General features: G+C 46.8%; 3 protein-coding genes across 5 annotated transcripts in view; 2 read left to right on the forward strand and 1 right to left on the reverse strand.

Annotated features, from left to right (window-relative positions):
* Positions 1–13409, forward strand: LOC105910963 (lysine-specific demethylase 2A-like). Of its 3 annotated transcripts, XM_031558100.2 has the most exons (21): positions 1–8; positions 106–184; positions 292–338; positions 760–938; positions 1056–1162; positions 1676–1769; positions 2944–3097; positions 3360–3475; positions 3661–3787; positions 4121–4464; positions 4832–4909; positions 5433–5690; positions 5919–6044; positions 6179–6259; positions 6449–6694; positions 8330–8362; positions 8833–9836; positions 10624–10787; positions 11125–11271; positions 11514–11726; positions 12181–13409. In XM_031558100.2, exons 3-21 carry the CDS (start codon positions 293–295, stop codon positions 12366–12368), a joined length of 3705 nt encoding a protein of 1234 aa, XP_031413960.1. In that variant the 5' UTR covers positions 1–8; positions 106–184; position 292; the 3' UTR covers positions 12369–13409. The 3 variants fall into 3 exon arrangements, with proteins under 3 accessions (XP_031413960.1, XP_031413961.1, XP_031413962.1); XM_031558101.2 differs by lacking the exon at positions 1–8 and having other exon boundaries at positions 110–184; positions 8836–9836; XM_031558102.2 differs by lacking the exon at positions 1–8 and having other exon boundaries at positions 110–184; positions 8863–9836.
* A 96-nt stretch (positions 13410–13505) lies between these two features.
* Positions 13506–25572, forward strand: LOC105911513 (ankyrin repeat domain 13 family, member D). The gene is made up of 16 exons (XM_012840331.3): positions 13506–15252; positions 15423–15558; positions 15719–15843; positions 15966–16011; positions 16622–16765; positions 17068–17257; positions 17607–17673; positions 18556–18637; positions 18734–18795; positions 20273–20403; positions 20805–20962; positions 21364–21477; positions 21888–22060; positions 22942–23021; positions 23172–23435; positions 25017–25572. Exons 1-16 carry the CDS (start codon positions 15169–15171, stop codon positions 25078–25080), a joined length of 1920 nt encoding a protein of 639 aa, XP_012695785.2. The 5' UTR covers positions 13506–15168; the 3' UTR covers positions 25081–25572.
* A 184-nt stretch (positions 25573–25756) lies between these two features.
* LOC105910972 (signal-transducing adaptor protein 1) overlaps positions 25757–27235 on the reverse strand; it is a 6764-nt gene continuing 5285 nt past the window's right edge. The window contains exon 10 of the mRNA XM_031558108.2: positions 25757–26104. Within this exon, the coding sequence (XP_031413968.1) occupies positions 26037–26104 (68 nt within the window). The 3' untranslated portion in view covers positions 25757–26036. The remainder of the gene's footprint in view (positions 26105–27235) is intronic.

A 27235-nucleotide genomic window follows, 5' to 3' on the forward strand; every position in this document is an offset into this window, starting at 1 on the left:
GGGGAAAGGTGAGGAAATGACCCAAGCAATGCAGTGCTACTTCTCATGAACCAAAATGTCTAAAACATGGGCTCACCACTTGTCTGGTTTTGTGTCTTGCGTTAGACTTCACCTTCGAGTACATCCAGAGGGAAGGCCTCCGAGAGCCCCTGGTCTTCGAGAAGTCAGACGGCCTCGGAATCCAGTAGGGGATTTTTCCTGTTCTCTTGTTTTTTTCTCTTCCTAACTCCTACAATCAGAGGTGATGCATGATTTTAGGGGTTTATTCTTTATTTCTTTTCTGTTTCACAGAATGCCAGATCCGGATTTCAGTGTGAGCGACGTGAAGCTGTTTGTAGGCAAGTCTCCCAACCACTCTGGGTTCTTGCTCCTCAGCAATGTGTTGCATCAACTGGGGACAGTTTTACTTTGGCCCTCACAAATGGTGCTCTGCCACACAGGCCACTGTGCGCTCTTCTTCTCCCTACTACTGTACCGCTAAAGAAGACCTTTCTTGGACACTATGCACTCAGTATTAATCTGAGAACATTTACATTTACGTTTAGTCATTTAGCAGACGCTTTTGTCCAAAGCGACGTACAAGGGAGAGAACAGTCAAGCTAAGAGCAATAAAAAACATGATGTAACAATAAATACTACTTTACATGAGAATTAGAAGAAAAAAAAACGACCTAGAAAGGAAAAAGAAGACAGAGTGACATTATTGACTGCCTGTTCAAATCCCCGTGTGCTTGTGCCTCCCCCTGGCCTGTTTTTTAGGGAGCCGTAGGATGATTGACGTGATGGACGTCACGACTCAGAAGGGCATCGAGATGTCTATGGGCCAGTGGAGGCGTTACTACGAGACGCCGCCGTCCCAGAGGGAGAAGCTCTACAATGTCATCAGCCTGGAGTTCAGTCACACCAAACTGGAGAACCTGGTCAAGAGGCCCGCATCGGTACACTGCCCTCCGCCACACACCAATGTGCTAGACTCAGCCACAGGTCCAGTTCCCCCATCCTGTTTGCACGTGTGTGTGTGTGTGTGTGTCTGACTGAAAGCTTGTCTCCCACAGGTGGACGTGATCGACTGGGTGGACAACATGTGGCCGCGCCATCTGAAGGAGAGACAGCGGGATTCGACCAATTCCATAATAGACATGCAATACCCAAAAGTACAGAAGTGAGTCCCAAAACAGACTAGTGAAACCAATCGTCCAGCAGCTATAGATGACATCACAGTCACTCCTAGTGTGAGTTAGGCAGGCAGGTGAACACCAAAGGTATTTTTTGTGTGTCCATTGAATATGTCAGTCCATGTAAATTTGAGTGAAATGCACAGTGCAATTCAATGAGTAAGGTCTAGCCATATTGTAATTTGACATTTGAAAAGCATAGTGACATGTGTTACGAGAAGGGTTTGTCATGGGAATTGGACAGTTTGCTTTGCTTGTGTAAGGGCTGTTCGTCATAGCATTTCTTATGCTGTGTCACTTAATGGACTGGTGTACACAAAACACAAAGACAGCATGAATCCACAAAACCATACGATGACAGGTCATGGAGCGTACACACACTCTCACTCTCACTCTCTAATTCCGTTGTACCCAGGTGCATGGTGAAAGGTGTCTTACAGCTCTCTCCCGCCTTCTTTAATCTCAGGTATTGTCTAATGAGTGTCTTTAATCTCTCTCAGGTATTGTCTCATGAGTGTCGAGGGCTCCTTCACTGACTTCCACATTGATTTCGGTGGCACTTCTGTTTGGTACCACATCCTACGAGGAGGAAAGGTGAGCACATTTGACCTAAATTTCCCTTTGGATTAATAAAGTATCTATCTATCTATCTATCTATCTCTCTATCTATCACATTGAGAGAGTCTACAGTACATTATGTAGTGTGGGAGGATTGTGTCTTTGCCACATCAATGTAATTGTACACTTTGGGGAAGTGTTGGGCTGGTTCACATATACTTGTTTGTGTCGTACACAGAACTGTTCAAAAGCTTTAGGCACGTGTGAGAAAATGTTGTAATGTGGGGATGCTTTAAAAAATCAAAACAAAATAATATCAACATTTTGGTTCGACCTCCCTTTGTCTTCAAAACAGAATCAGTTCGCCTGTAGGTACACTTGGACAGTTTTTTTTTTTTTAAGGTACTCGGCAGGTAGTTTTTTCTCAAGCATTCTGCAGAACTTTTCTGCAACGGTTCTTCAGTGGGTTTTGACTATCTGTCAGTTCTGAGCTGAGGACCTTTTAGTTTTCAATCTGCAACGTGGTCCGTTACTTTGTTACTTTTCTTTCTTTAACGGGACATAAGTGTCTCTCTGGAATGCTTAACTATTTTCAAAATGTCTTTTTGACACATTAATGCTAACAATGGTAGAAAATAACAGTGTCTAAAACCTTTGCACAGACTGCATCTTGTGTGTATACCTCTACAGCAGGGGTTTTCAACTGGTTTTGTCCCAGGGACCACCATTCTGACTAGAAAGTAATCCTCGGCCCACTGATGTGCCAGTGATTCCCAAAACATTTTAGTCCCGTACCCTTCTTTTTCATGTTTGTAACTGCCGCCGCCGCCACGCCCTCTCCCCCCGCACACATATTCTGCCTATAATACTTGTCAGTGTAATTTCTTCGCTGAATATGAGTCTACATCAGTATTTTGGGCAATGCGACTTGGCTATTCAGACATAAATATGTCGACGGGCCCAGGTATATTTATAAAAATAAAAAAAGTCAATGGTGAACTGCTCAACATAGGCTCATGTCGCGGACCCCCTGCAATGCCGTTGCGGACCACCAGGGGGCCACGGACCCCTGGTTGAAAACCCCTGCTTTACAGCATGTAAACACTTCCGGTGCTTCAAAAATAAACGTTGCCATCCTCCTTCCATGCAGAACCCACCAGAGAAGAGGCCCAGGCTTCAGTGCTGACTGCTCATGTGGCTTTCTGTTTAGGTGTTCTGGCTGATCCCACCCACTCCCCAGAACCTGGAGCTGTACGAGAACTGGGTGCTGTCGGGGAAACAGGGGGACATCTTCCTGGGTGACAAAGCGTCGCAGTGCCAGCGCATCGAACTCAAACAGGGGTACACTTTCATGATACCCTCAGGTAAATGCCCACGGTCACCCGTGCTTAAACATGTCACTTTCTTAGAGCTGTGTGTGTGTGTGTGTGTGTGTGTGTGTGTGTGTGTGTGTGTGTCATACATTTGCTCTGTGTGAACAGTTTGCCGACATGATGACATTCATTGTGTTTATTGTGTTTCAACCAATAAGGTGCCCAGTGCTGCCGGAGACCATAGAAAGTTCTTGGCTTCTCTACATATGATGCCTCTGTGTAACACTGTTACGTGTGTGTGTGTGTTTTTAAGGGTGGATCCATGCTGTCTACACTCCAGTGGACACGCTGGTGTTCGGAGGGAACTTCCTTCACAGCTTCAACATTCCCATGCAGCTCAACATTTATAGTATTGAGGACCGGACAAGGGTGGGCCTACAGTCTGACCTTTGACCTTTCACATATTGTCTTTCACTCTGTTTATACCTGCTATAGGGGTTCTGGTGATTCGCCTAGAGACAATTGTATTGCTATGGCGCTTTATAAATAAGATTGAATTGAATTGGTGACACTTTTCCCTCTTCCCTGGTTTCTTTCATTTCTCTCTGTGGCAGGTGCCGGCTAAGTTCCGTTACCCTTTCTATTACGAGATGTGTTGGTATGTGCTGGAGAGGTACCTGTACTGCCTGACCAACGTCTCACACCTCACCCCGGAGTTCCAGAAGCAGTCGCTCGGCATTGGTAAGTAAACCCTCCATCTTTCCAAGATAAACACATATGTCCGACTTACAATGTATACACATTTTACATTTACACTGATGGCACACTGCACATCAGGAGCAATTAGGGGTTCAGTGCCTTGCTCAAGGACACTTCGACAGGGAATCGAACTAGCAACCTTCTGATTACTAAACAACTTCTCTACCCCCTGTACCACTGCCGCCCCCTCCATCTCTCCCAGATAAACACACACGTTTGAACAGTATGCTCCCGTCAAATGGTGTTTACATGGCCATGAAAGCCTTCTCGGTAATAGATTATGGTTGCTGCTCCGTCAATCTTCCCTCCTTCTAGGCCTGAAACGAGAAGACTTCCACCAGGAACAGGAACCGAATGGCCAAACCAAAGAGAAGGAGGAGGAGGAGGAGGAGGAGGAGGGCGAAGAAAAAGACCAGGAAGACAACAAAGAGAAGGAGGAGGAGGAGGAGGTGAAGAAGGAGGAAGTGAAGGAAGAGGAGGAGGATGAGGAAGAGGCCTCAGCGTCTCCAGCTGGTAAGCTGGGTGTGAAGGTGCACCTGACGCCCCTGGAGCTGGAAGGCCTGTGGCACCTGTTGAACAAGCTGGAGGAGCTGCCCACCCACAAGAAGTGCGTTCCATCCGGCATCCGCAACGCCCCCGCCCTGCTCAGCGACATACGGGTGAGTGGCACACATGCCCACATGCCCACATGCACACATGCCCACATGCACACATGCCCCCGCCTGGTCAACGACATACGGGAGAGTGGCACACATGCCCACATGCCCCCGCCCTGCTCAGCGACACACACATGCAACTAGCAGTTATGTGACACCACTGAAACTTGAGCTAGATGGAAAAGTACATACATATCTGCACAGCGCATACTTATCCGCACAGCGCATACTTATCCGCACAGCGCATACTTTCAAACTGTAATCTTAGAGTGGCAAGCTGTACTCGTCTAATGACAGACAGCTGGGTAGTGATTCTAAGTTGTGTGGTTAGTGATGTTATTGTTGTTGATGTTATGTGTCTGTTGTGCAGACGTTGCTTGAGGAACACGCTGATGATGACCCTGGATTGTCCTACACTGGAAAACCCATCGTGAAATGGCCCAGACGGGTAAGAATGGGTTTGCAATCCTTATTAGCAATTATTATTCAAATTGCTATTGTCCATCATTTATATGTGGTTTACAAATGGGATGGTAGTATACGGCGGCACAGAGACGTACCACTCACACCACGGTAGTTTCTGAGTGGGATTAAAGTCAACCTAGTAAGGCAGCAATTGAAAAAAAAAAAAACTATTGTTTTTGAAAACCAAAACTCACTATAAACTTTCATTGTGTAGCTAAAAATATGTCACAAGCCATCTTTTCTATTACTGACTTGGCTGTTGAGGGACTTTCCAACACGGATAGATGCACAGATTGTCACTCACGCATACAAAGTCTGAAGCACACGTGTGCACACACACACACACACACACACACACACACACACACACACACACACACACACACACACACACACACACACACACACACACACACACACACACACACACACACAAATGCACTCAGTCAAAGCTTTGTCCGTCACTATTCCGTGAACATATCTTCTCTTCTCTCCTCACCTGACAGCCCTCGTGGTACCGCCCCCCCACCCCTCCCCCTGCGCTGGTCTACCGGCCGCGGCCCCCCGGAGCGGCGGCGAAGCTGTCGGGGCCCCGGGCCCCCCGGAGGCCTGCGGAGGCGCTGCGGCGGCGGCGGGTGCGCTGCAAGCGCTGCGAGGCGTGCCTGCGGAGCGAGTGCGGCGACTGCATCTTCTGCCGCGACATGAAGAAGTTCGGCGGGCCCGGCCGCCTCAAGCAGTCCTGCCTGCTGCGCCACTGTCACACCGTGAGTGCCGTCGCCCGCGCCGCTGCCCGCACCGCACCACACCGCACACTGGGCTCAGTTCTCTAGTCCTGTGGGCTTGCCTGTCAATCAAGTCGAGCTGTGGCTGTGCAGTATCTGTGTGTTTGTGTGAAGGCAGTCAAGTTGCTGCCGGATCACTGAGAGCCTTAAACATCTTTTAAAATGTTACATTTGTCTTTTCTTTTCCCCACGCTTTCTTGCTGTGTGTAGCCGGGTTTGCCCAACTCTGCGGTGTGTACCGTGTGTGGCGAGGGCAACCCCGACGGGGAGAACTCTACCCCGACACTTATGGAGTGCTCTGCCTGTGCCAAGATCACACACCCAGAGTGCCTCAAGGTACAGCACACACACACACACACACACACACACACACACACACACACACACACACTAACTATACTCTACCTCAGCTAGGCCTGCGGGTTGGGATGTGTGATTTAAAGCCAGCGTGTCTGTTTGTGTTTGCTCAGGAACCGAGAGAGGGTGTGATTAATATGGACTTGCCCAGTTACTGGAAGTGTCCCAGATGTATTCAGGAGAAGAAAACCGAGGTAGCTTTTCCCCACACCCCTCTGCTGTCTTTGTCCTCTTTCCTAACCTCTCTCTCTCTCTCTCTCTCTCTCTCTCTCTCTCTCTCTCTCTCTCTCTCTCTCTCTCTCTCTCTCTCTCTCTCTCTCATATATTCAGCATTTGATTGTTGTAAAGGGGTGATCATTACTTAACTCATTTACCCTTTTCAGTCTGGCAACAGTAGTAGTGATGATGATGAAGATAAAAGCAGTGCCGTCTTGGGCGCCCGGGTCTCCGCGTCGGTGCCACCAGCCAAACATGCCCACCGGGAGGGCATCGGGGTACGCGAGGGCCGCAGAGGAAGGCGACCCCTGACCCCGTCCAGGCGCCTGCCGCCCCCGTCCCAGAGGCTGCTCCTCCAGCAACAGCAGAACAGGAAGAGGGCTGGAGCCCTGGAACTACAGCTCAGGAAGAGGGTGAGGGCCACACACACACACACACACACACACACACACAGACATACACACACACATATACACATACACACATACATACTCAGCTCAGCTCAGGAAGAGGGTGAGGGACACACACACACACACACACACACACACACACACACACACACACACACACACACACTTACATACAGCCCTGGAACTACAGCTCAGGAAGAGGGTGAGGGCCACACACACACACACTTACATACAGCCCTGGAACTACAGCTCAGGAAGAGGGTGAGGGCCACACATACACACATACACACACACACATACATACATACATACATACATACATACATACATACATACATACATACATACATACATACATACATACATACATACATACATACATACATACATACATACATACATACATACATACATACATACATACATACATACATACTCAGCTCAGGAAGAGGGTGAGGGCCACACACACACACTTACATACAGCCCTGGAACTACAGCTCAGGAAGAGGGTGAGTGCCACACACACACACACACACACACACACTTACATACAGCCCTGGAACTACAGCTCAGGAAGAGGGTGAGGGACACACACACACACACACACACACACACACACACACACACACACACACACACACACACACACACATACACACTCCATGCTCAGGAAGAGGGTGAGGGCCACACACACACACACACAGACATACAGCACTGGAACTACAGCTCAGGAAGAGGGTGAGGGCCACACACACACACACACACACACACACACACACACACACACACACATACACACTCCATGCTCAGGAAGAGGGTGAGGGCCACACACACACACACACAGACATACAGCACTGGAACTACAGCTCAGGAAGAGGGTGAGGGACACACACACACACACACACACACACACACACATACACACATACACACATACATACATAGCTCAGGAAGAGGGTGAGGGCCACAGATACACACTCCATACTCAGCTCAGGAAGAGGGTGAGGGCCACACACACACACACACACACACACACTCCATACTCAGCTCAGGAAGAGGGTGAGGGCCACACACACACACACACACACACACAGCTCAGGAAGAGGGTGAGGGCCACACACACACACACACACACACACACACACACACTCCATACTCAGCTCAGGAAGAGGGTGAGGGCCACACACACACACAGACATACATACTCAGCTCAGGAAGAGGGTGAGGGACACACACACACACATAGCTCAGGAAGAGGGTGAGGGCCACACACACACACAGACATGGACACACTTACATACATACTCAGCTCAGGAAGAGGGTGAGGGCCACACACACTTACAGGCACACTCCATGCTCAGGAAGAGGGCTGGAGCACTGGAACCACAGCTCAGGAAGAGGGTGAGGGCCACACACACACACACACACACACAGACATACATACAGCACTGGAACCACAGCTCAGGAAGAGGGTGAGGGCGATGCATCTCATTGGTTCACTCCCACACTTACATGGACATACAGACATGGACACACTCCATACTAAAGCTGCACATGCATACAACCCTGATGACACTGAAAGGAAACAGCCATTTCTATAAAGTATGACGTTTTTTTACGGGGTCTATCTTTTCACAGATTAAATTGGAGCGAAATAAGATCTTGCAGTCGGTGAGTTCTGTTGTCTTTTTTTGCATCTTTTCATCCTCCAGTATTCCATGAATTTCCATCTTCCCATATTGGTCATCTTGACCATTCCTGCCCACTTCAGCTTGGAAGTGAGGAACATTTGGCAAGATTCATGACCTGTACATTCAGGACAAACACTGGGCTGTATAATGCAACATGCTCAGAAAAAAAAAGCTTATTCATCATCTCATTTTACAGTCTTTTTTCCCCTCCCTCTCTCTCCCTCCCTCTCTCTCTTTTCTTTCTTTTTTCTTTTTCCCCCTTCTCCTGTGTTTTCTTCTTCTCCTCTTTACTTAAATGATGTCTGCTCCGTGCTACCTGTCTCTGTCCGTGCTGTCTACCTGTCTACCTGTCTCTGTCCGTGCTGTCTGTCTACCTGTCTACCTGTCTCTGTCTACCTGTCTACCTGTCTCTGTCCGTGCTGTCTACCTGTCTACCTGTCTCTGTCTCAGAAGCCGTCGTCTCTTTCTCTCTCCCCTAAGCTCCTGCGCCAGCGCAGTGCGGAGAGGGGGGGCGGGGACAAGACCGGGCTGGGCCGCGGAGCCTCCAGAGGTAGAGGAGCGTCGGCCTTACAGATCCCCACCCTGACGCCTGTGGGCCGGGGCAGGGGCCGGGGCGTCAGGCTCAGGGGGGGAGGGAGAGGGGGAGGAGGAGGAGGAGGTGCGGAGAGGGGCAGCGGGGAGATGCAGCGCGGCAGAGTTGAACGGGATGACACGGCCGACGACAGCGAGGACGAGGAAGACGAAGAGGAGGAGAGGAAGGAGAACCGGCCGCAGCAGCAGCGGGCCAGACGAGGGAAGGAACAGACACAGGAGGAGGACGAAGAGGAGGAGGAGGAGGACGACAACGAGGACGACAGTGAAGAAGGAGAGCAAAAGAATGGTGGAGGGGAGAGAGACGATGGAGAGGAGGAAGAGGAGGAGGAGGAGGAAGAAGACGAGGAGGAGGAGGGGAGTAGGCCGGGACCACCGAGTGCAGCTGTTCTGCTGGGCGACGAGGCACGGAACCAGAATTCCTGCCTGACTGTGAAACTCCAGCAGGTGTCCCGTGGCCACCGTGACCCCAACGCCATCGTCCCCAAGCTGGAGGCTGCCATGACGCCCCGCTCGCCACCCTCCGTCCAGCGCGCCTCCCTGCTCCGCCCTCCCCTCCGCAACGGAGCCTCCCACGCCAGCCCTCATCCGGCCACGCCGGCGCCACGCTCTGCACGCCCAGAGAAGCCCTTATCCAGCGGCCCGGGCCGCACCGCGGGGCGAGGATCCCGGGTACACTGGCAGACCAACGCCCACTCCTCCTCATCATCGTCCTCCTCCTTACACTCTTCGCTCCAGCTCTCTGCCCGGGACGGAGGGAGTGGGCCGGGCTTTGAGAAGGAGGTGTGGGTGTCCGTGTTCCGGTACCTGAGCCAGGCCGAGCTCTGCGTCTGCATGGCCGTCTGCAAGAGCTGGTACAAGTGGTGAGTTCTGCCCTTTTGTTTCAGTACTGCATAGATAGATAGAAAACCCTTTATTGTCATTGTATTTATACAACGACATTTTGAGTGCTTCTCCTGTTGGTGTGACGAGGGACAACATATAACACAACAACAACATATAACATAACAATACTACAACTATCCAAAAACAGTAGGAACAGCCCAAAAATATATATATATATACATTAAGAGTAGAACAAAGTGCGGTGGCATAGACCAAAGTACTTCAATAAATACATCAACAGTACTTCCCTGAGGTGCTTTACAATAAACACAGACAGCTTTGTTTATGCACATGTGTAAGGTAACTGAGATGGTATGTGACTTGTAGTCAATAAAGTGTTTAGTGCATGTCGGTATTTAGAGTTCTGATGGCATCAGAACTTCTGTGTGCATCTACACTGAGTATTTCAGTACCGCATCAGAACTTAGAATTAGAACATCTACACGGGGTGTTTCAGTACCGCATCAGAACTTCTGTGTGCATCTAAATTCTTTGAGAATTGTGAGGTCCCATTGCAGATTTTTGTCTTTTTTTTTTTTTTTTTACCTCAAAAGCAGAGACCTGTATTTGCCTCATAATTTGCCTTATAACACCACTGATTTGGCTCAAGTCCTCCAGAGTTATAAGGGCCAGGTACTATATTAGGACTGCAACTCAATACCCTGGAAATCTCCAGAAAGATTTGGTATCCCTGACTGAGGACATAGAGATTGCAGAATGCGTTCTGATGATGTTCTGATCCTGTTCCAATGTGTTCGTGTCAAGGGGCTGTGACAAGCGCTTGTGGGTGAAGATCGACCTGAACCGCTGCCGCTCCCTCAGCGCCCAGGCGCTCTCGGGCATCATCAAACGCCAGCCCGTCTCCCTGGACCTCTCCTGGACAGCCATCTCAAAGAAGCAGCTCACCTGGCTCATCAACAGACTACCAGGTAGGTAACACACACATTGCGTCACCCACGCCCTCATTGAAGCCTTCTCTTTAATGTTGCACATACCTACCAAAGATGCCTAGGATTTATTGGCGACAGTGGTACAGGAGGTAGAGAAGTCGTTTAGTAATCAGAAGGTTGCTCGTTCGATTCCCTGTCGAAGCGTCCTTGAGCAAGACACTGAATTCCTAATTGCTCCTGATGTGCAGTGTGCCATCAGTGTAAATGTAAAAAAATGTGTATACATTGTAAGTCGCTTTGGATAAAAGCGTCTGCTAAATGACTAAATGTAAATGTATTTCCAATGGGTATCTTGTTGTCGTTGTCTCTGTCTCAGGCCTAAAAGACCTGGTGTTGTCCGGCTGCTCCTGGATGTGTCTCTCTGCCCTGAGCTCCACCACCTGTCCTCTGCTGCGCTCCCTGGACCTGCGTTGGACTGAAGGGATCAGAGACGCCCAGATCCGAGAGCTGCTGAGTCCCCCAGGTACCACGGCTCATCCCAGGGCCATGTGTCTTTGCAACATGTTCAATATGAGGTCATGAAATATTGGAATAATGTCTCCTTTTACTAACTCATTCCTCTTTCTGTCCATCCCCTCAACTCTCTCAATTCCTCCCCATTTCTCTTGGTCCTTTTATATTCTGCACCGTCTCCTCCTCTCCCTCCTGTGTGCTCTCCACCATCTCTCTCTCCCTCTCCCTCCCTCTCCCTCTGTCCATCCCCAGGCTCTGAGAACCGCACGCAGCTGCGTAACCTGCAGGTCCTGCGTCTGTGTGGGCTGGAGATCAGCGAGGCCACCCTGCGGCTCATCATCCGCCACATGCCGCAGCTGACGCGCCTGGAGCTCTCCCACAGCCCCCTGACCGACCAGGCCCTCAACCTGCTCACCGCCGTTGGCTCGTCCACCCGCGACACACTCACACACCTCAACCTCGCCGGTGCGTGCACTGCCAAGCGTACCTACATTTACATTTAGTCATTTAGCAGACGCTTTTGTCCAAAGCAACGTACAAGGGAGAGAACAGTCTAAGCTAAGAGCAATAAAAAAAAACCTGGTGTATCAATAAAGCTTACCTCTCAAATGAATAAAATAAGTCAAAAGTTTTAGGCGTTAGAGTTGTAACGTTAAGTTCAGAAACGTTGAGGTGTGAGTTAAGCCGTGTGTAACCATGGAAACCCACTCTAGAGTCACTCCTGTTGCCCAAGGCAAGTGACACCATAGAGTAACTGGGATGATGAAATGAGTTGAATAGAGTTATCTGTAGGACTCTTAAATGTGGCCTGGGCACATTTAGATTGAGCAGAGACTTTCATCCATATCATGTTTATCATGTAAATCAGCATCATCATTTCATAGACTGACTCCCTGTTTCCTGCCTTTTTCTCCCTCAGGATGCAGTAAGCTGTCGGATCGCTGTCTGGCGTACCTGAAGCGTCTGTCATGTCTGCGCCTGCTGGACCTCCGCAACAGCAAGGGCGTGTCGCGTCAGGCCTGCGAGACCTTCATCTCCGAACTGTTTGTCAACGCCAACGCGCTCTACTGCCTATCAGATGACAAGCTCATCCAGAGGATATCATAAAGCCCCTCCCACTTGGGGGACAGACTGTAGGGTTTTGGGGTGGGGTTGGGAAAGAGCGGGATGGGTAGGGGGTGTGTGTATGTAAGGCTGTGTGTGTGTGTGTGTGTGTGTGTGTTGATGTCTGTCTGTCTTTTTCCTCTGTATGACAGAGGAAAGCTAAAGCTGAGGAAGAGAATGGAGGCTCAAAGCATTTTGGGATGGGAGGGGATGAGAGGACCGTGGGATGAGAGAGAGGACGGCGGTGGAGTAGACACTTCCAGGGGTTGGGGGGAGGGAGGGATATGGTGCTGTACAATATAACAAACGAAACTAAAGACTCAGGAGAGATGGAGCTTGGTAGCATGGCTGGTTAGAAGGATGGAAGGATGGATGGATGGATGGATGGAAAAGTCAACTTATGACGGGTGGAGTGGAGGCATGTGTACGTGTCGGGGTATGACCCAAGTCTTAAGTGCTTTAATATGTGGCTGTCTATCAGGGAGAGAGAGGCGTGTCATACACCCATGCAGGCACATCACGCCCCCATTTAGTGATGGGGAGGCGGGAATACAGATGGTGCGATAGCCAATCGAGAGGAAGCTACTGACCAGTGGTTCCTATGAGGGGCAGAAACAGAAACCTAGGTGCTATCCCTCTTTGCGATCCCGTTTTTCTATAGAGAACCACAGGGTCCCTGTCCATGTTGTATAGTCTTCACTCTTAATAGAAATGTCCTTGTTTTCCCATTTGTCATTTTTTCTGAGGATGTTCAGATCAGTTCACTCCCAGTTTTTTTTTTTTTTTTTCCACTGTTTTCATGCGTCCCAAGTTTTATATAAATAAGGAATGCTTTTGGCTCCAAATCCATCCTTGCTCCACTTCAATATCTTAAAAAGGATATAAATATATATAAATATATACTTTTGTGTACATGTATTCTTTTCCCTAGTATGAAAGAAGTCCTGTAGCAATGTCATTATTTTCAGAAGCCTTTTTCACTTTTCTGTTTTTTGTTTTGTTGTTTTTTTTTTCAAGAAAAATAAATACTACGGTGGACAAAAACATACAGTTTATTTTCCCACAAGTGATGCCGTGAAGAATGAATGTTGTCACTAAACAAAGAAGTGTACCATTTATGTCCTAGCGTTGTTTTTTTATAAACAATCAGTTTAGTGATGGAATAACGGCTCTTGGAAGGCAGCCGGACCTTATGGCTCAATTCCTTTCCGAGAGCCGGCTCGTCGTCGTTGTTTTATTTGTTTGTTTAAGGGGCAGGGGTTACTCTCGCTCACAGACAGATATATTTACTGCTAAGGTGCAGTCCATTCCTTGTCTTAGTACTATAAAAAGATCTTGTCGTTTTCTCATAGTTCCTCTTTGCTGTCAGATTGCTCTGCATATGTAACCGCATATATGTCTGCTCTTTATTCACGCTCTTTCTCGCTTGTTGAGCCGGAGAGGAAGGGCCAATTTTGAATGGTGTGTTTACTAACAGCAGCAGACAAATCTTCCCCATTCTGCCTTTAAGGAACCTAACACAACAATGTCTACCTCTTGTGACTGGCAGGTTCTCATTTTTCACGTAAAGGGGAGTAGAGTGGATTTAGGGCAGTGAAATGTGTGTACAACGATAAAAAAGAATCGGCCCCGTCGTTCGTACTTAAGAGCCAATTGAAAAGACTCGGCTCGTGCGCGAATGTAACATCACTAGTGCAGTTGTTATAACCTGGAACCAAAGCTGACCGTCACTAATATAAATAAATAAATAATGCATGCAGTTAGTCTCTGTAACTTGAGAGAGAAGCCTCTCCCCCGGCGATATACACCATGTTTGGACCATTGCACGATTAAAAAACATTCATCAGAAGGTGATTTGTTTAGGGGATACGAGACCACGCCACTGCAAGGCTTTCTTTCATTATTACCGTCTAAATAACAGAAGAACCCATCCTTCACTGACAGCTCTGTTCTCGGATCTGCCTACTCGAGCGACCTGGATGCAAAATGGAAATAAGGCCGCTCCCTGTTTGTCTACTATAGCATGGAGACGGAGAAGTAGCTAGCACACCAAACCAATGACTGACATCGATCGATTAGTTGTGATCTTGAATATCAGTGACTGCACTCGTTTTTGTGCTTTGAAACGTTTTTTCCAACTAGAGGCTAGCATGACTGCTTGTCTAAACGTTTACAATTAGGTCCGCTAGCTTGCTAACATGGAGACATGGGTTGGAAGTAACGTAAACTTACTTCATTGTCAAGTGACAGCTAGCGAACTAACCGAGTCATGATGGTAAGGACTAAGTAAAGGCATTGTGTCGTTGTGTAGCTAGTGTGAATCAACGCTGTTTACATTTTGAAGATTTCCTTGCTGGTTGCCTATATTGCACCAGTGCACAGAGCTACTGTTAGCTAGTTAGCTGTTTACATTTTTGCTCCTCAGTGTGCTCCACTTGCAGTCTACTCCTGCACGTTAAATGTGGTTACAGTTTCGTAACCTAGACAAGGTACTTCTACCCTCACATGTCGTTGCCTGTTGGCAATTATCTCTCTACTATTCTATTTAATACATTTACAAATAGACGCACTGGTTTGTCTTTTGCTCTGGTAGCATAGAAGGCTAGCTAGCATAGCTTCGTAGTAACCAAGCCAGAGCATCCCGTAGTCCACGAGCTCATACCTTGTACAGGCTTTCTTGCCCGAGTAGAAAGGTGGGTGGTGATTGCACTATATGTTTTACCAACCATTGACTTGGTGACCTGAACGAGGAGTCCGTGTCACCTGGATCATTACTGGACGTGACTACGCCTGCTGTTGTATAATGGCCCAGGAAGCGTTTCCATTGCATTATTTGGTGTGGAACAATCAGTACCAAGAACTGGGCCGGGAGTTGCAGAGTAAACAGGTAATGAATGCTTGGTCTGGACGCTGGATGGTTCATGTGGTGACCACATGCGTCAGCTCTACGTGGTTATTGCAGGAGATATGTTTATCTTCCAGTTAGCTTGATCCAGTGCATGTGTGTGTGTGTGTGTGTTCTGTGCGCGTGCGTCCATGTGTGTGTGTGTCCAACAGCAAGATTTGGAGCGGCTAGACCCACGCGGGCGGACCCCGCTCGAGCTCGCCATCTGCCTGGGACACCTCGAATCAGCGCGCGTGCTGCTCAGATACAATGCGGATCCCACGCATTGTAACGCGCAGAACTGGACGGGTATATTGTTATCTCCAGCTTGTTTTTTTTTTCTAGCACTATTTGGTGTTACTTTGGCTGCTGTGCTGTAAAATAATTTATGTGTCATTTGTTGTGAAGTGCGTTGTCACAGTTCAGGACTTGTGTTTATCAGAGTTGTAAAGAAGTAGTGTGTATTTAGTGTTGCAGGACGCGGTCAGCACGGGGGATCCTGAGCTGGTGCAGTTGGTCCTCCAGTACAGAGACTACAGAAGGGCAACCGAGAGGCTGGCAGGAATACCTGAACTACTAAGCAAACTGCGACAAGTAGGTGTATCTCTCAAATATCAGAATATACCGATGTGTTGGCGGTCATGCCCGTACGTGCGTCTGTGGAAGTGTCTGTGCTGAATGTGTTTAATACACAGTGCATTTGTACCTTTTTTTAGGCCAAGGATTTCTATGTGGAGATGAAGTGGGAGTTCACAAGTTGGGGTGAGTTTTCCATCAACCTACTTCTCTTATAATATATTTGACCATCTCCCCGTATGACCATCGCCCCTCAACCTCCTTTTACCGTTTCAGCACCACAGTGGCGGACAGCGCCTGGCTGCACTCTCGTAACACTACTGACGCGAGTTGAAGTGTATGCGCCAGGCTACACTCTCGTAACACTACTGACGCGAGTTGAAGTGTATGCGCCAGGCTACACTCTCGTAACACTACTGACGCGAGTTCAAGTGTATACGCCAGGCTACACTCTCGTAACACTACTGATGCGAGTTCAAGTGTATGCTACTCATGCAAACCAGTTTAGAGCCAGGTTCGATTTGTGAAGTAGCCATCATGAAGAAGAAATGGGTTGTCACGTCACTGTCTTTCATACTCATATGGCATTCTTCTACATCAGCACAATTCAGACGCACCCAAAGGCAGCAGGCCCTAAATGTATTTCAGCAGCATACACAGTGTGTACTTGAATGCATGTACTGCTAGACTAGGAGATTGAGTGCCTGGAGAATTGATTTTGTGGCCATAATTGAAGGATCGATCACAATAAAAGTATGTTCTTACCTCCCCTCTTTTTCTGGCTGTCGGTCAACAGTTCCTCTGGTGTCCAAGGTGTGTCCCAGTGATGTGTACCGTGTGTGGAAGAGTGGCTCGTGCCTGAGGGTGGACACCACTCTGCTGGGCTTTGAGCACATGACCTGGTTGAAGGGTCACCGCAGTTACATCTTCAAGGGTGGAGGTTGGTGCTGATGAACAGAATGACTTATGCAGATGAATATCCCGTCCTAACTGGCACTTCGACTTATATTTCTTATGTAAAGTAGTATTTATTGTTACACTAGGTTCTATTGCTCGTAGCTTGACTATTCTCTCCCTTGTACGTCGCTTTGGACAGAAGCGTCTGCTAAATGACTAAATGTAAATTAGTATATCAGTGAAGTGATCCATCTTAGTCTCCATCTTATCTCAATCTTTACCTTTTATTTTACACATGTTCACATTGACCGTAAGTATGTGTCTGTGGTGGTTTGTGTTTTTTAGAGAGTGGTGCGGTGGTCATGGAGGTTGACCATGACAAACAGGTGGTGTACACGGAGCCACTGTCTCTCTCTCCCCGCGACGCCTCCTCCCTGCTGGACGCCATGCTGCCCTCGCAGGAGAACACAGCACAGAGGCTGACCTCTCCGATCGTCTCCACACACCTCAACACGCGCAACATTGCCTTCGAGAGGTAGTTGCACACACGCCTGTCTGGCTGGCTGCTGGCCTCGATTTCACTGGTCTGCTTTTTAAAAACTCCATTCCTGCAGGTTTTTTGTGTAATGGGTTTGGGGATGTGTGTGTGTGTGTGTGTGTGTGTATTTATGAACCTGAGAAAGAGTGATGTGGTTATTTAATGTGTTGTGTGTGTGTGTGTGTGTGTGTATTTATGAACCTGAGAAAGAGTGATGTGGTTATTTAATGTGTTGTGTGTGTGTGTGTGTGTGTGTGTGTGTGTGTGTGTGTGTGTGTGTGTGTGTGTGTTTACGAACCTAAGAAAGAGTGATGTGTTATTTAATGTGTTGTGTGTGTCGCTACAGGAATAAGTCTGGTATCTGGGGCTGGCGCTCTGAGAAGATGGAGGTTGTCAGTGGATATGAAGCCAAGGTAACCATAGAAACAGTCACCAAGGGGGACAACCACCCAGAGAATGTGTAACTATAGTGACTGTAACAAAAAAGAGTGCTTTACTTAGTTCAAGAAGCACTCTCTTCCTGAGTTGATTTGTTATTTTTATACTTTACCCTTCAAGAGTTTGTAATCACCCAGAACATGACATGATTTCCAGAAGAAAAACAAACAAACATTTTATCCATCAAATAAGGCGCAAAATTAATCCCATTAAAATGAATGTGCATCAGGGCCACCCCCCTTCTTCTTGTACTCTGGTTAAAGCTGGTGTGTGCTGTTCTGTGATGCGTGGTGCACACCTTTGTAAGATATCTTCAGTTTCTTGCCAATTTCTTGCATGGAATAGCCTTAATTTCTTATAACAATAACAGAATCATGAAGAAAGCTCTTTCTTTTTGACCATCTTCAGACCACTCAAGTAGCCCAAAGAAGGCCGCTTTTATTGCATAAACAACATAAGTCTTCAGCCCGGACAATGTCATTTCAAAAGGGTTTTCTTTAATTAATTAACCTTTCAAACATGATAATTAGGATTAGCTAAAATAATGTGCCATTGAAACACTGGAGTGATGGTGGCATTAGTGGACTTATTAAGCCCATTGTATATAGATCTTCCATTCGAAATGAGATTACCATCTCCATCTGAAACAGCCTTTACAACAGGAACAATGGCTACACTACATTTCCCATTAATCTGAGTTTATTTGAATCGATAAAAAAATGATTTTCTGTCAAAAACAAGGAAATTGCTCAGTGATTCCAAACTTGTGAACAGTAGTGTGTGTGCATCCTCAAGTATGCATTAATAAATGATTATGCCATAGATATCTGACCTACCTGGACTTCCTTTTCTATAAGGTTTACAGTGCCAGCAATGTGGAGTTGGTGACACGCTCTCGAACAGAGCATCTGTCAGACCAAGACAAGTCTAGATGTAAAGGTATGTGTTGCTAAGCAGTGTTCATAATATGGATCTCTGTGTTTGTACCTGTAGATTAGTCCGAACACTTGCTTCCTTCCTTCCTTCCTCTCTCAGGTTCCAAGACGCCTCTGCAGTCCTTTCTGGGTATAGCAGAGCAGCATGTCTCACAGAATGGGGTGAGTTCATTTGTACTCCTCGGTCAGGAGATGGCCAGAAACCTCACTAATATTGAGTAGCAGAGTAGCAGCCTAATTAAAAGTGCGTGTTATTTTTTCATCAAAAGAGCCTTGGCATGGAATGGAGTCTATGTGGGGATGTTCCACGGAACTGTTGCTGTCAAAATGACCTGAAAGGCTTGCTGTAGTTTTGTCAGGTTAATATGTGTGTTGGTGATCTAGATATACAGTCAAGTTTGTCCTCTGAATGGACGAATCCACCCGACCACACGGCTCTGCTACATTAGACCGAGTGTAAGATGCAGCACATGTCATTCTGCTGAATGTACAGTGATCCAGTATCCCTTTTCACTTCTCTTGAGAATGACACTGCAAACCATGAAATGCAACTAAATGTTTTCCTTGTGTTTGTGTGACTAGACCGATGCCCTTGCCCTTCTTTCTGGGGTGTCACTGATAAAAGTGGAACACGCCGTTGTTTCTGCCTCCCTACCCCATTAGTGTCAGAGACTGATGCATTCAGTGCTCTTATTTGGCTCTTATTATCTTATTTAAGCAATAAAAGTGAAAGAATTAAAGACTAAGAGATAAGCGATAAAAAGCTAAAAGTAATATACATGAGTAAAATAAGTAAAAATGAAAAGCAAGAAACTAAAAAGAAGGCGGCTAAGACAAATAACAGTAAAAGAGTAACCTCAGACTGAACTAAATGCAGCTCAAAGAATGCCTCAGTTAGTCAGAAACCAGGTCAGGGTATAAAAATGAGTTTTCAATCTGGTTTTAAAAGTCTCCAAGTAGGCAGTAGATCTAACATAAAATGGGAGACAATTCCATAATGTGGGACCAATGACTGCAAAAAAGCACGACAACTCTTTTTGATTTAAAATTAGAGGGAGGTTGGAGATATATGCTGGAGCTAGTCCATTCACAGCATTAAAAACAACCAATCCGATCTTCAGATCAATCCTGAGCCTCACTGGGAGCCAGGGCAGTGCTGCTGAAACAGGTGGCATGGGCTCAAACATCTTGGTCCTAGTTAAGAGTCTAGCTGCCACATCCTGGACCACTTGTACCTTATGAAGTGATACGACCCTTATGAAGTGATACGACCCTTATGAAGTGATACGACCCTTATTAAGTGATACGACCCTTATGAAGTGATACGACCCTTATGAAGTGATACGACCCTTATGAAGTGATACGACCCTTATGAAGTGATACGACCCTTATTAAGTGATACTTCATAAGTTACAAGTGGTCTAAAATATGCAGCAGCTAGATCACACAAAGATCACACAACCTGTGTGTAAGGGCTAACAATGGATAGACGTATTTAGCATAGATGTTGATTGAAATCTAAAACTCACAAGTCAGGTTAGCTGTTAAGAGATAAAAAAATAGTTGTGAGGACCATACAGTCACATAGTAACGTAAGGATGTACTGGTGTACTTACAAGTGGATTTGTTTTTGCTGCAGAGTCAAGTGTCTCAATGCGCGAGTCCGCACAACCCCACGGACATCACAGCGGAGGAATACTTTGACCCCGAGTTCCTCCTGAATGGCAGAGACATCGGACGACCTGTGGAGCTCACCAGCAAAGTGCAGAAGTGTGGACACAAACACACACACACACACACAACTGTTTGTAGAAACGCATGCGTACAGCAACCAAAAATAAATTACTATTACGTTACTCTCATACCTCTTAATCTTTCTGTCACTGCTCTCTCTTTTCCTCACTCCCTCTCTGTATCTCTCTCTGTATCTCTCTCTCTCTCTCTCTCTCTCTCTCCCTCCCTCCCTCTCTCTCTCTCTTCTCCTCTCCTCACTCCCTCTCTGTATCTCCCTCTCTCTCTCTCTCTCTCTCTCTCTCTCTCTCTCTCTCTTTTCCTCACTCCCTCTCTGTATCTCTCTCTCTCTCTCTTTCTCTCTCTCTCTCTCTCTCTTCTCCTCTCCTCACTCTCTCTCTCTCTCTCTCCTCTCCTCACTCCCTCTCTGTATGGCACAGATTTAAGGCCCACCTCTGGTTGAGTGAAGCACATCCTCTCTCATTGGCTGAGCAGGTGACTCCCATCATTGACCTCATGGCCATCTCCAACGCTCACTTTGCCAAACTTCGTGACTTCATCACCTTACGCCTACCGCCAGGCTTCCCGGTGAAGATAGGTGAGAGGCAGCGCACCGTCTACTTAGGGGTCACTTAGGGGTCATGTTCTACTTAGGGGTCATGGGGTCACTTAGGGGTCATGTTCTACTTAGGGGTCATGGGGTCACTTAGGGGTCACTTAGGTGTCATGTCCTACTTAGGGGTCATGTCTCACCAATGTTCCACGAGTGTGATCAGCTGATGTTATTGATAATGTGTCTCCTGGTCTCACAGATGTTCCACGAGTGTGATCAGCTGACGTTATTGATAATGTGTCTCCTGGTCTCACAGATGTTCCACGAGTGTGATCAGCTGACGTTATTGATAATGTGTCTCCTGGTCTCACAGATGTTCCACGAGTGTGATCAGCTGACGTTATTGATAATGTGTCTCCTGGTCTCTCCGCTCTCGTCTCTTTCAGAGATCCCATTGTTTCATGTGTTGAATGCTCGGGTGACCTTCAGTAACCTCTGCGGCTGTGATGAGCCGGTCAGCTCCATCACGGTACTTTCCCCAACTGAGGCTTGTGAAGCTGGTAAGCACTCCCAACATGTGTGATTTGGGCGACAGTGGTACAGGAGGTAGAGGAGTCGTTTAGTAATCAGAAGGTTGTTGGTTCAATTCCCTGTCGAAGCGCCCTTGAGCAAGACACTGAACCCCTAATTGCTCCTGATGTGCAGTGTGCCATCAGTGTAAATGTAAAAAATGTGTATACATCCTTGTAAGTCAATGTAATGATTTTCCTCTAGTGTCATTCGGACTGATCACACTGTTCGATCCTTAATTTGGTTAGGAAATGATTCAGCACACAGTTTTATTGAACACATGTGATTTTCCTCTAGGTTTGGGTGTCATTTGGACTGATCACACTGTTCGATCCTTAATTTTGTTAGGAAATGATTATTGAACGCATGTGACACGCTCAAGCCTGGTTCCTCTCCTCAGGCCAAACACCACCCCCGTTCCACTGTGAGGTGGACCCATCCGTGTTCGAGCCCCCCCCGGACTACACGACTCTTGGGCCAGGCCGCAGTGAGCCAATGAGAGACGAGGATGATAACCTGCTGCAGTTTGCTATCCAGCAGAGCTTACTGGACGCGGGGACCGAGAGCGACCAGGTGAGCGACCGCAGTCATTCGAATGGCCAGAATATCTCATTGTCTTCCGTATCTCCCCTTATGCCATAATGTGTTTGTGTTGATGTTGGACTGGACACCCAGGATGCTGCGCTCTTCTAGTGAGCGTCGTTTGGCACTGCCGTCTGTGCAAGTACGACAGTCCAGACTATTCTCATTTGTAGTTCCACGTTGGTGGAATGAACTACCTAGCACTACCAGAGCAGGGGTGTCCCTCTCTACCTTTAAGAAGCTTTTGAAGACCCAACTCTTCAGAGAGCACTTCCCGTCCTAACTGGCACTTCGACTAGTGCGTAACTTGCAATTACAGCAGTTACATTTCTGCACTTCTTTTTCTTTTTTATTTCATTTTGTTATATTTCTTATGTAAAGTAGTATTTATTGTTACACCAGGTTCTATTGCTAGTAGCTTGGCTATTCTCTCCCTTGTACCTTCGCTTTGGACAAAAGCGTCTGCTAAATGACTAAATGTAAATGGACTGTGTAGCGAAGGGAGAGCAGTGTCACTCCAACCAGACTTGAACCCGGGTCTACAGGGTGCCAAACACGCACTCTGACCGCAACGCCAAAGAGCCAGGCTCATTGGTATGGCAGTCAGAGCACATACTCATGTGTAGTGACGTCACATCGTCACAGACTGATTCACACTTCTTAGGATAAGCGAATGATAATCATGGTTATAGTGTTGTGATGTTTCTTGTGCTTTAAGTATGCAAGTGTCTTCCTCTGGTCTATTGTCCCTGTCCCTATATTGGCACTCTGAGATTCTTCTGAATGAAGAGTGCATTACAAATAAAATGAATTATTATTATTATTATTATTATTATTATTATTATTATTATCCTTCTGTTCGGTGTGTGTAGGTGACCATATGGGAGGCCCTGACCAACACTCGCCCGGGTCCCCAGCCTCCCCTCTACGAGGACGACCCTCAGCTGGAGAGGTAAGCACATGTGGCAGGATGGCACGGATGGTTGCTCAATACAGAAGTGTCACAGGATTAAAAGACGCTTGAGTTTAAGCACATTTGCCCTACATACGCCAGTGCACATTTAACAATTCACATCCTTCCTTCTAATTGGTTTTCCTAAAGAGCCATTCACGAGTCCCTCTCACTGGGTGGAGGAGATGGAGAGGAGGAGGAGGAGGAGGAGGAAGAGGAAGAGGGGGAGGGGGGGACGGATCCTGAGCTCCCTGCGTCCGGCTCACCCCCGCACCCCTCCGTCAACTCCCCGCCCTCGTACTCCTCACTGGCTGAGCCCAGGGTGCCTGGAGCTGTTGGCATGGCGACTACTTTTGACGAGCAGCTACGCATCGCCATGGAACTGTCGTGCCGGGAGCAGGAGGAGCTGGACAGGTCGGAGAAACAGAGGAGAGTGTGTGCGTGTGTGCGTGTGTGTGTGTGTGTGTGTGTGTGTATGTGTGTGTGTGTGTGTGTGTGTGTGTGTGGACAGGTCAGAGAAACAGAGGAGTGTGTGTATGTGTGCGTATGTGCGTGTGTGTGTGTGTGTGTGTGTGTGTGTGTGTGTGTGTGTGTGTGTGTGCGTGTGTGCGTGTGTGCGTGTGTGCGTGTGTGCGTGTGTGTGTGTGTGTGTGTGTGTGTGTGTGTGTGTGTGTGTGTGGACAGGTCAGAGAAACAGAGGAGAGTGTGTGTGTGTGTGTGTGTGTGTGTGTGTGTGTGTGTGTGTGTGTGTGTGTGTGTGTGTGTGTGCGTACAGGTCAGAGAAACAGAGGAGAGTGTGTGTGTGTGTGTGTGTGTGTGTGTGTGTGTGTGTGTGTGTGTGTGGACAGGTGAGAGAGACAGAGGAGAGTGTGTGTGTGTGTGTGTGTGTGTGTGTGTGTGTGTGTGTGTGTGTGTGTGTGTGTGTGTGTGTGTGTGTGTACAGGTCAGAGAAACAGAGGAGAGTGTGTGTGAGTGTGTGTGTGTGTGTGTGTGTGTGCGTGTGTGTGTGCGTGTGTGTGTGTGTGTGTGTGTGTGTGGACAGGTCAGAGAAACAGAGGAGAGTGTGTGCGTGTGTGTGTGTGTGTGTGTGTGTGTGTGTGTGTGTGTGTGTGTGTGTGTGTGTGTGTGTGGACAGGTCAGAGAAACAGAGGAGAGTGTGTGTGTGTGTGTGTGTGTGTGTGTGTGTGTGTGTGTGTGTGTGTGTGTCTGTGTGTGTGTGTGTGTGTGTGTGTGTGTGTGTGTGTGTGTGTGTGGACAGGTCAGAGAAACAGAGGAGAGTGTGTGTGTGTGTGTGTGTGTGTGTGTGTGTGTGTGTGTGTGTGTGTGGACAGGTCAGAGAAACAGAGGAGAGTGTGTGTGTGTGTGTGTGTGTGTGTGTGTGTGTCTGTGTGTGTGTGTGTGTGTGTGTGTGTCTGTGTGTGTGTGTGTGTGTGTGTGTGTGTGTGTGGACAGGTCAGAGAAACAGAGGAGAGTGTGTGTGTGTGTGTGCGTGTGCGTGCGCGTGCGCATGTGTGTGTGTGTGTGTGTGTGGACAGGTCAGAGAAACAGAGGAGAGGGACTCAGTTATTGTTCACTTTTGTCCACTTATGACCAGATATCTGTCATTTAAACACAAGCTACAACTTAGCACTAATGTCCCCCCTTTGTCCTGTGTGTAACTGTTAATTACACTACAAATTTCGGAAACGGTAGTTCTACTTCAAGGGGCATTTTTGTCTAAAACTAGCCTTTTGCTAGTTACCTAGCTAGCTTGCACACTGTTGAATTGTTGTGATGTATTTGGATGCATTTTTTTCTACAAACTGTCTTGTGGGAAAACTGATGTATTATCTCGTTCTTACTTAACCGTACACCATGATGATGAATTTTAGGTTGTAATGAAAAAGTAGTTAGCTATAAAACATCCCCTAACACAGTTCAAAAACATTGAATAATGTTGCTTTAAATGAAGTGAAACTTTTTTGTGTAACTCGGGTCATTTGTGTCATCTTTCAGGGAGAGGAGGGAGGAGGACGAGGAGCTGGAGAGGATAATACAGCTGTCACTCACAGAGAAGTAACCGTGACGAACTCACTACGAGAGGATATTACAGCTGTCACTCACAGAGAAGTAACAGTGACAAGCACACTACGGGGAGTGGGTGTGTGGGGTGAAGAAAGGGTTAATTTATTATTTGCACTTTTACATTTTCTTGTTAAATTATTCTTTTTTTTTTCCCTTCATTCCAACTACTTTACAAAAACCATGAAGGGACATGAGAAACACAAGATGGACAGAAAGTAGGGGGGGGTTCTGGGAGGAAGATGAGAAATAAAAGGGGGAAAAGAAAACTAAACGTGGAATTCTGACATGCCTTCCGTTTCCCACTGTTTTGCTGTCATCATTTTGAGTCTTAAAATGTCACCAAGCTTTAAACTGAAGTATTGCTATCAAGTTAAAGATCAAACGGATGAATATAATTATGAATAAAATGAGTAAATCTAAAGGAGTTCTGGCGGCACACGTGAATATGATATGAAAAATAAATCTATTAAATGTTCTTGAAACAGTCTTTTTTTCTGAAAGTATGTTTTTTGAAGGAGTGAGAATGAAATGAGACATTTTCATGAGTAATGAATTTTATTGTTATAATCTGACTCGGCAAGGTATGATATATTGATAATTATACAATATTGTTCATATATACAGGAACTCAACACTGTTAAATAGTAGGTAAAAAAAAAATACGATTGATGCAAAATATTAATTTGTGTTTTTATTATTTAAACCCCCATTCTATGCCAACAATCCTCCAAGTACAAAAGCTGAGCAACGCAATCAGAGAAAACGTTACAGTTTCTCGCAAGAGTCATCTAACAAAATCTAAACCAACATGGAGAAATGTACACATGTACATACAGTAGGCAAACAGGAGTTTGATGGAATTAATCTTACCCAACATTTCTGCAATACTGACTTTAAGTCTAGATCAACTTCATCCTCAACTTTCTATAATTGGTTGTGTGTGTGTGTGTGTTAACTTCTGGAGAAAGGTCTGTACGACTTCTTGTTCTTCTCAACCTTAGGGTTTGTCTTTAGGTCCTCTGCACAAGAGAATACAATCCATTAGAAATGAGCCTTTTAGAGTTTATAGCACTCTTAGTGCAGTACTCCTATATCGTCTCTGTCTAACTACGTAATGAATGTGTGTCCCCTTGAGGGTGAACATGAACAGTGTGGACAGGGTGATTCCCCCTGACACACACACACACACACACACACACACACACACACACACACAGAACAGTGTGGACAGAGTGCTTCCCCCTGCCACACACACACACACACACACACACACACAGAACAGTGTGGACAGAGTGCTTCCACCTGCCACACACACAGACCAGTGTGGACAGGGTGCTTCCACCTGCCACACACACACACACACACACACACAGACCAGGGACCTCACCGGCAGCAGATTTAAAGGATCCAGTTTCTAATACATTTACTGTCATTTATTGTTCATTAAAAATAAACATGATACATCATCACAGTTTAAGGAAATATGCTAAACTGAAATACTGACTTCTCTCTAACAGCAATACTACAGCCAGTATATTCTCCTTTCCGGAGCAGAATGTCTGTGTTTTGACCTGTGTGATTCCGCCCACTGCCCATTTCTCCAGTACTGTTTCGCGACTCGGGGTTGCCAGATAAGAGCAAACCAACTGGACCAACAGAGATGATGTTTGATTCTACCCGACCACACAAGCCTCGGCATCCTTCTAAAAGGCTGCGTGACCAGAGATGTAGTACAATGGATGTCAATATTGGAGAAGCATTTGAACGATGGAGACAGCTAAGAGCCCAGAAGGACAGATGCCGAGTTGGCTAATTTTCTCCTGAACAGGTAAGCATTCAGATTAGTTCAGGTTCAGTTAGCTAACCTTAAATAATTAATCACGGCTACTAGTAGGGATGGGCATTTCAAGTCATATCAACATTCAAATACTGACTCTAAATTAACTTTAAGTTACAAACATGATTACTCTATACGTTGAACTAATACTGACATCCAAATAGAGTAATGTTACTCCTGCCCACCCCTAGCTACTAGCTATTTATATATCTCATCGAATAGAACCAGACCCGTTTTAGAAGAGTTTATTCACTTGCGTGACAATGGATGTCGTTAAATATCTGGCTATGGCTAACGTACGCCTACATAGCCA

This window comes from Clupea harengus, chromosome 20 (assembly GCF_900700415.2).
Source record: "Clupea harengus chromosome 20, Ch_v2.0.2, whole genome shotgun sequence".
In the NCBI taxonomy this organism is placed as follows: domain Eukaryota; kingdom Metazoa; phylum Chordata; class Actinopteri; order Clupeiformes; family Clupeidae; genus Clupea; species Clupea harengus.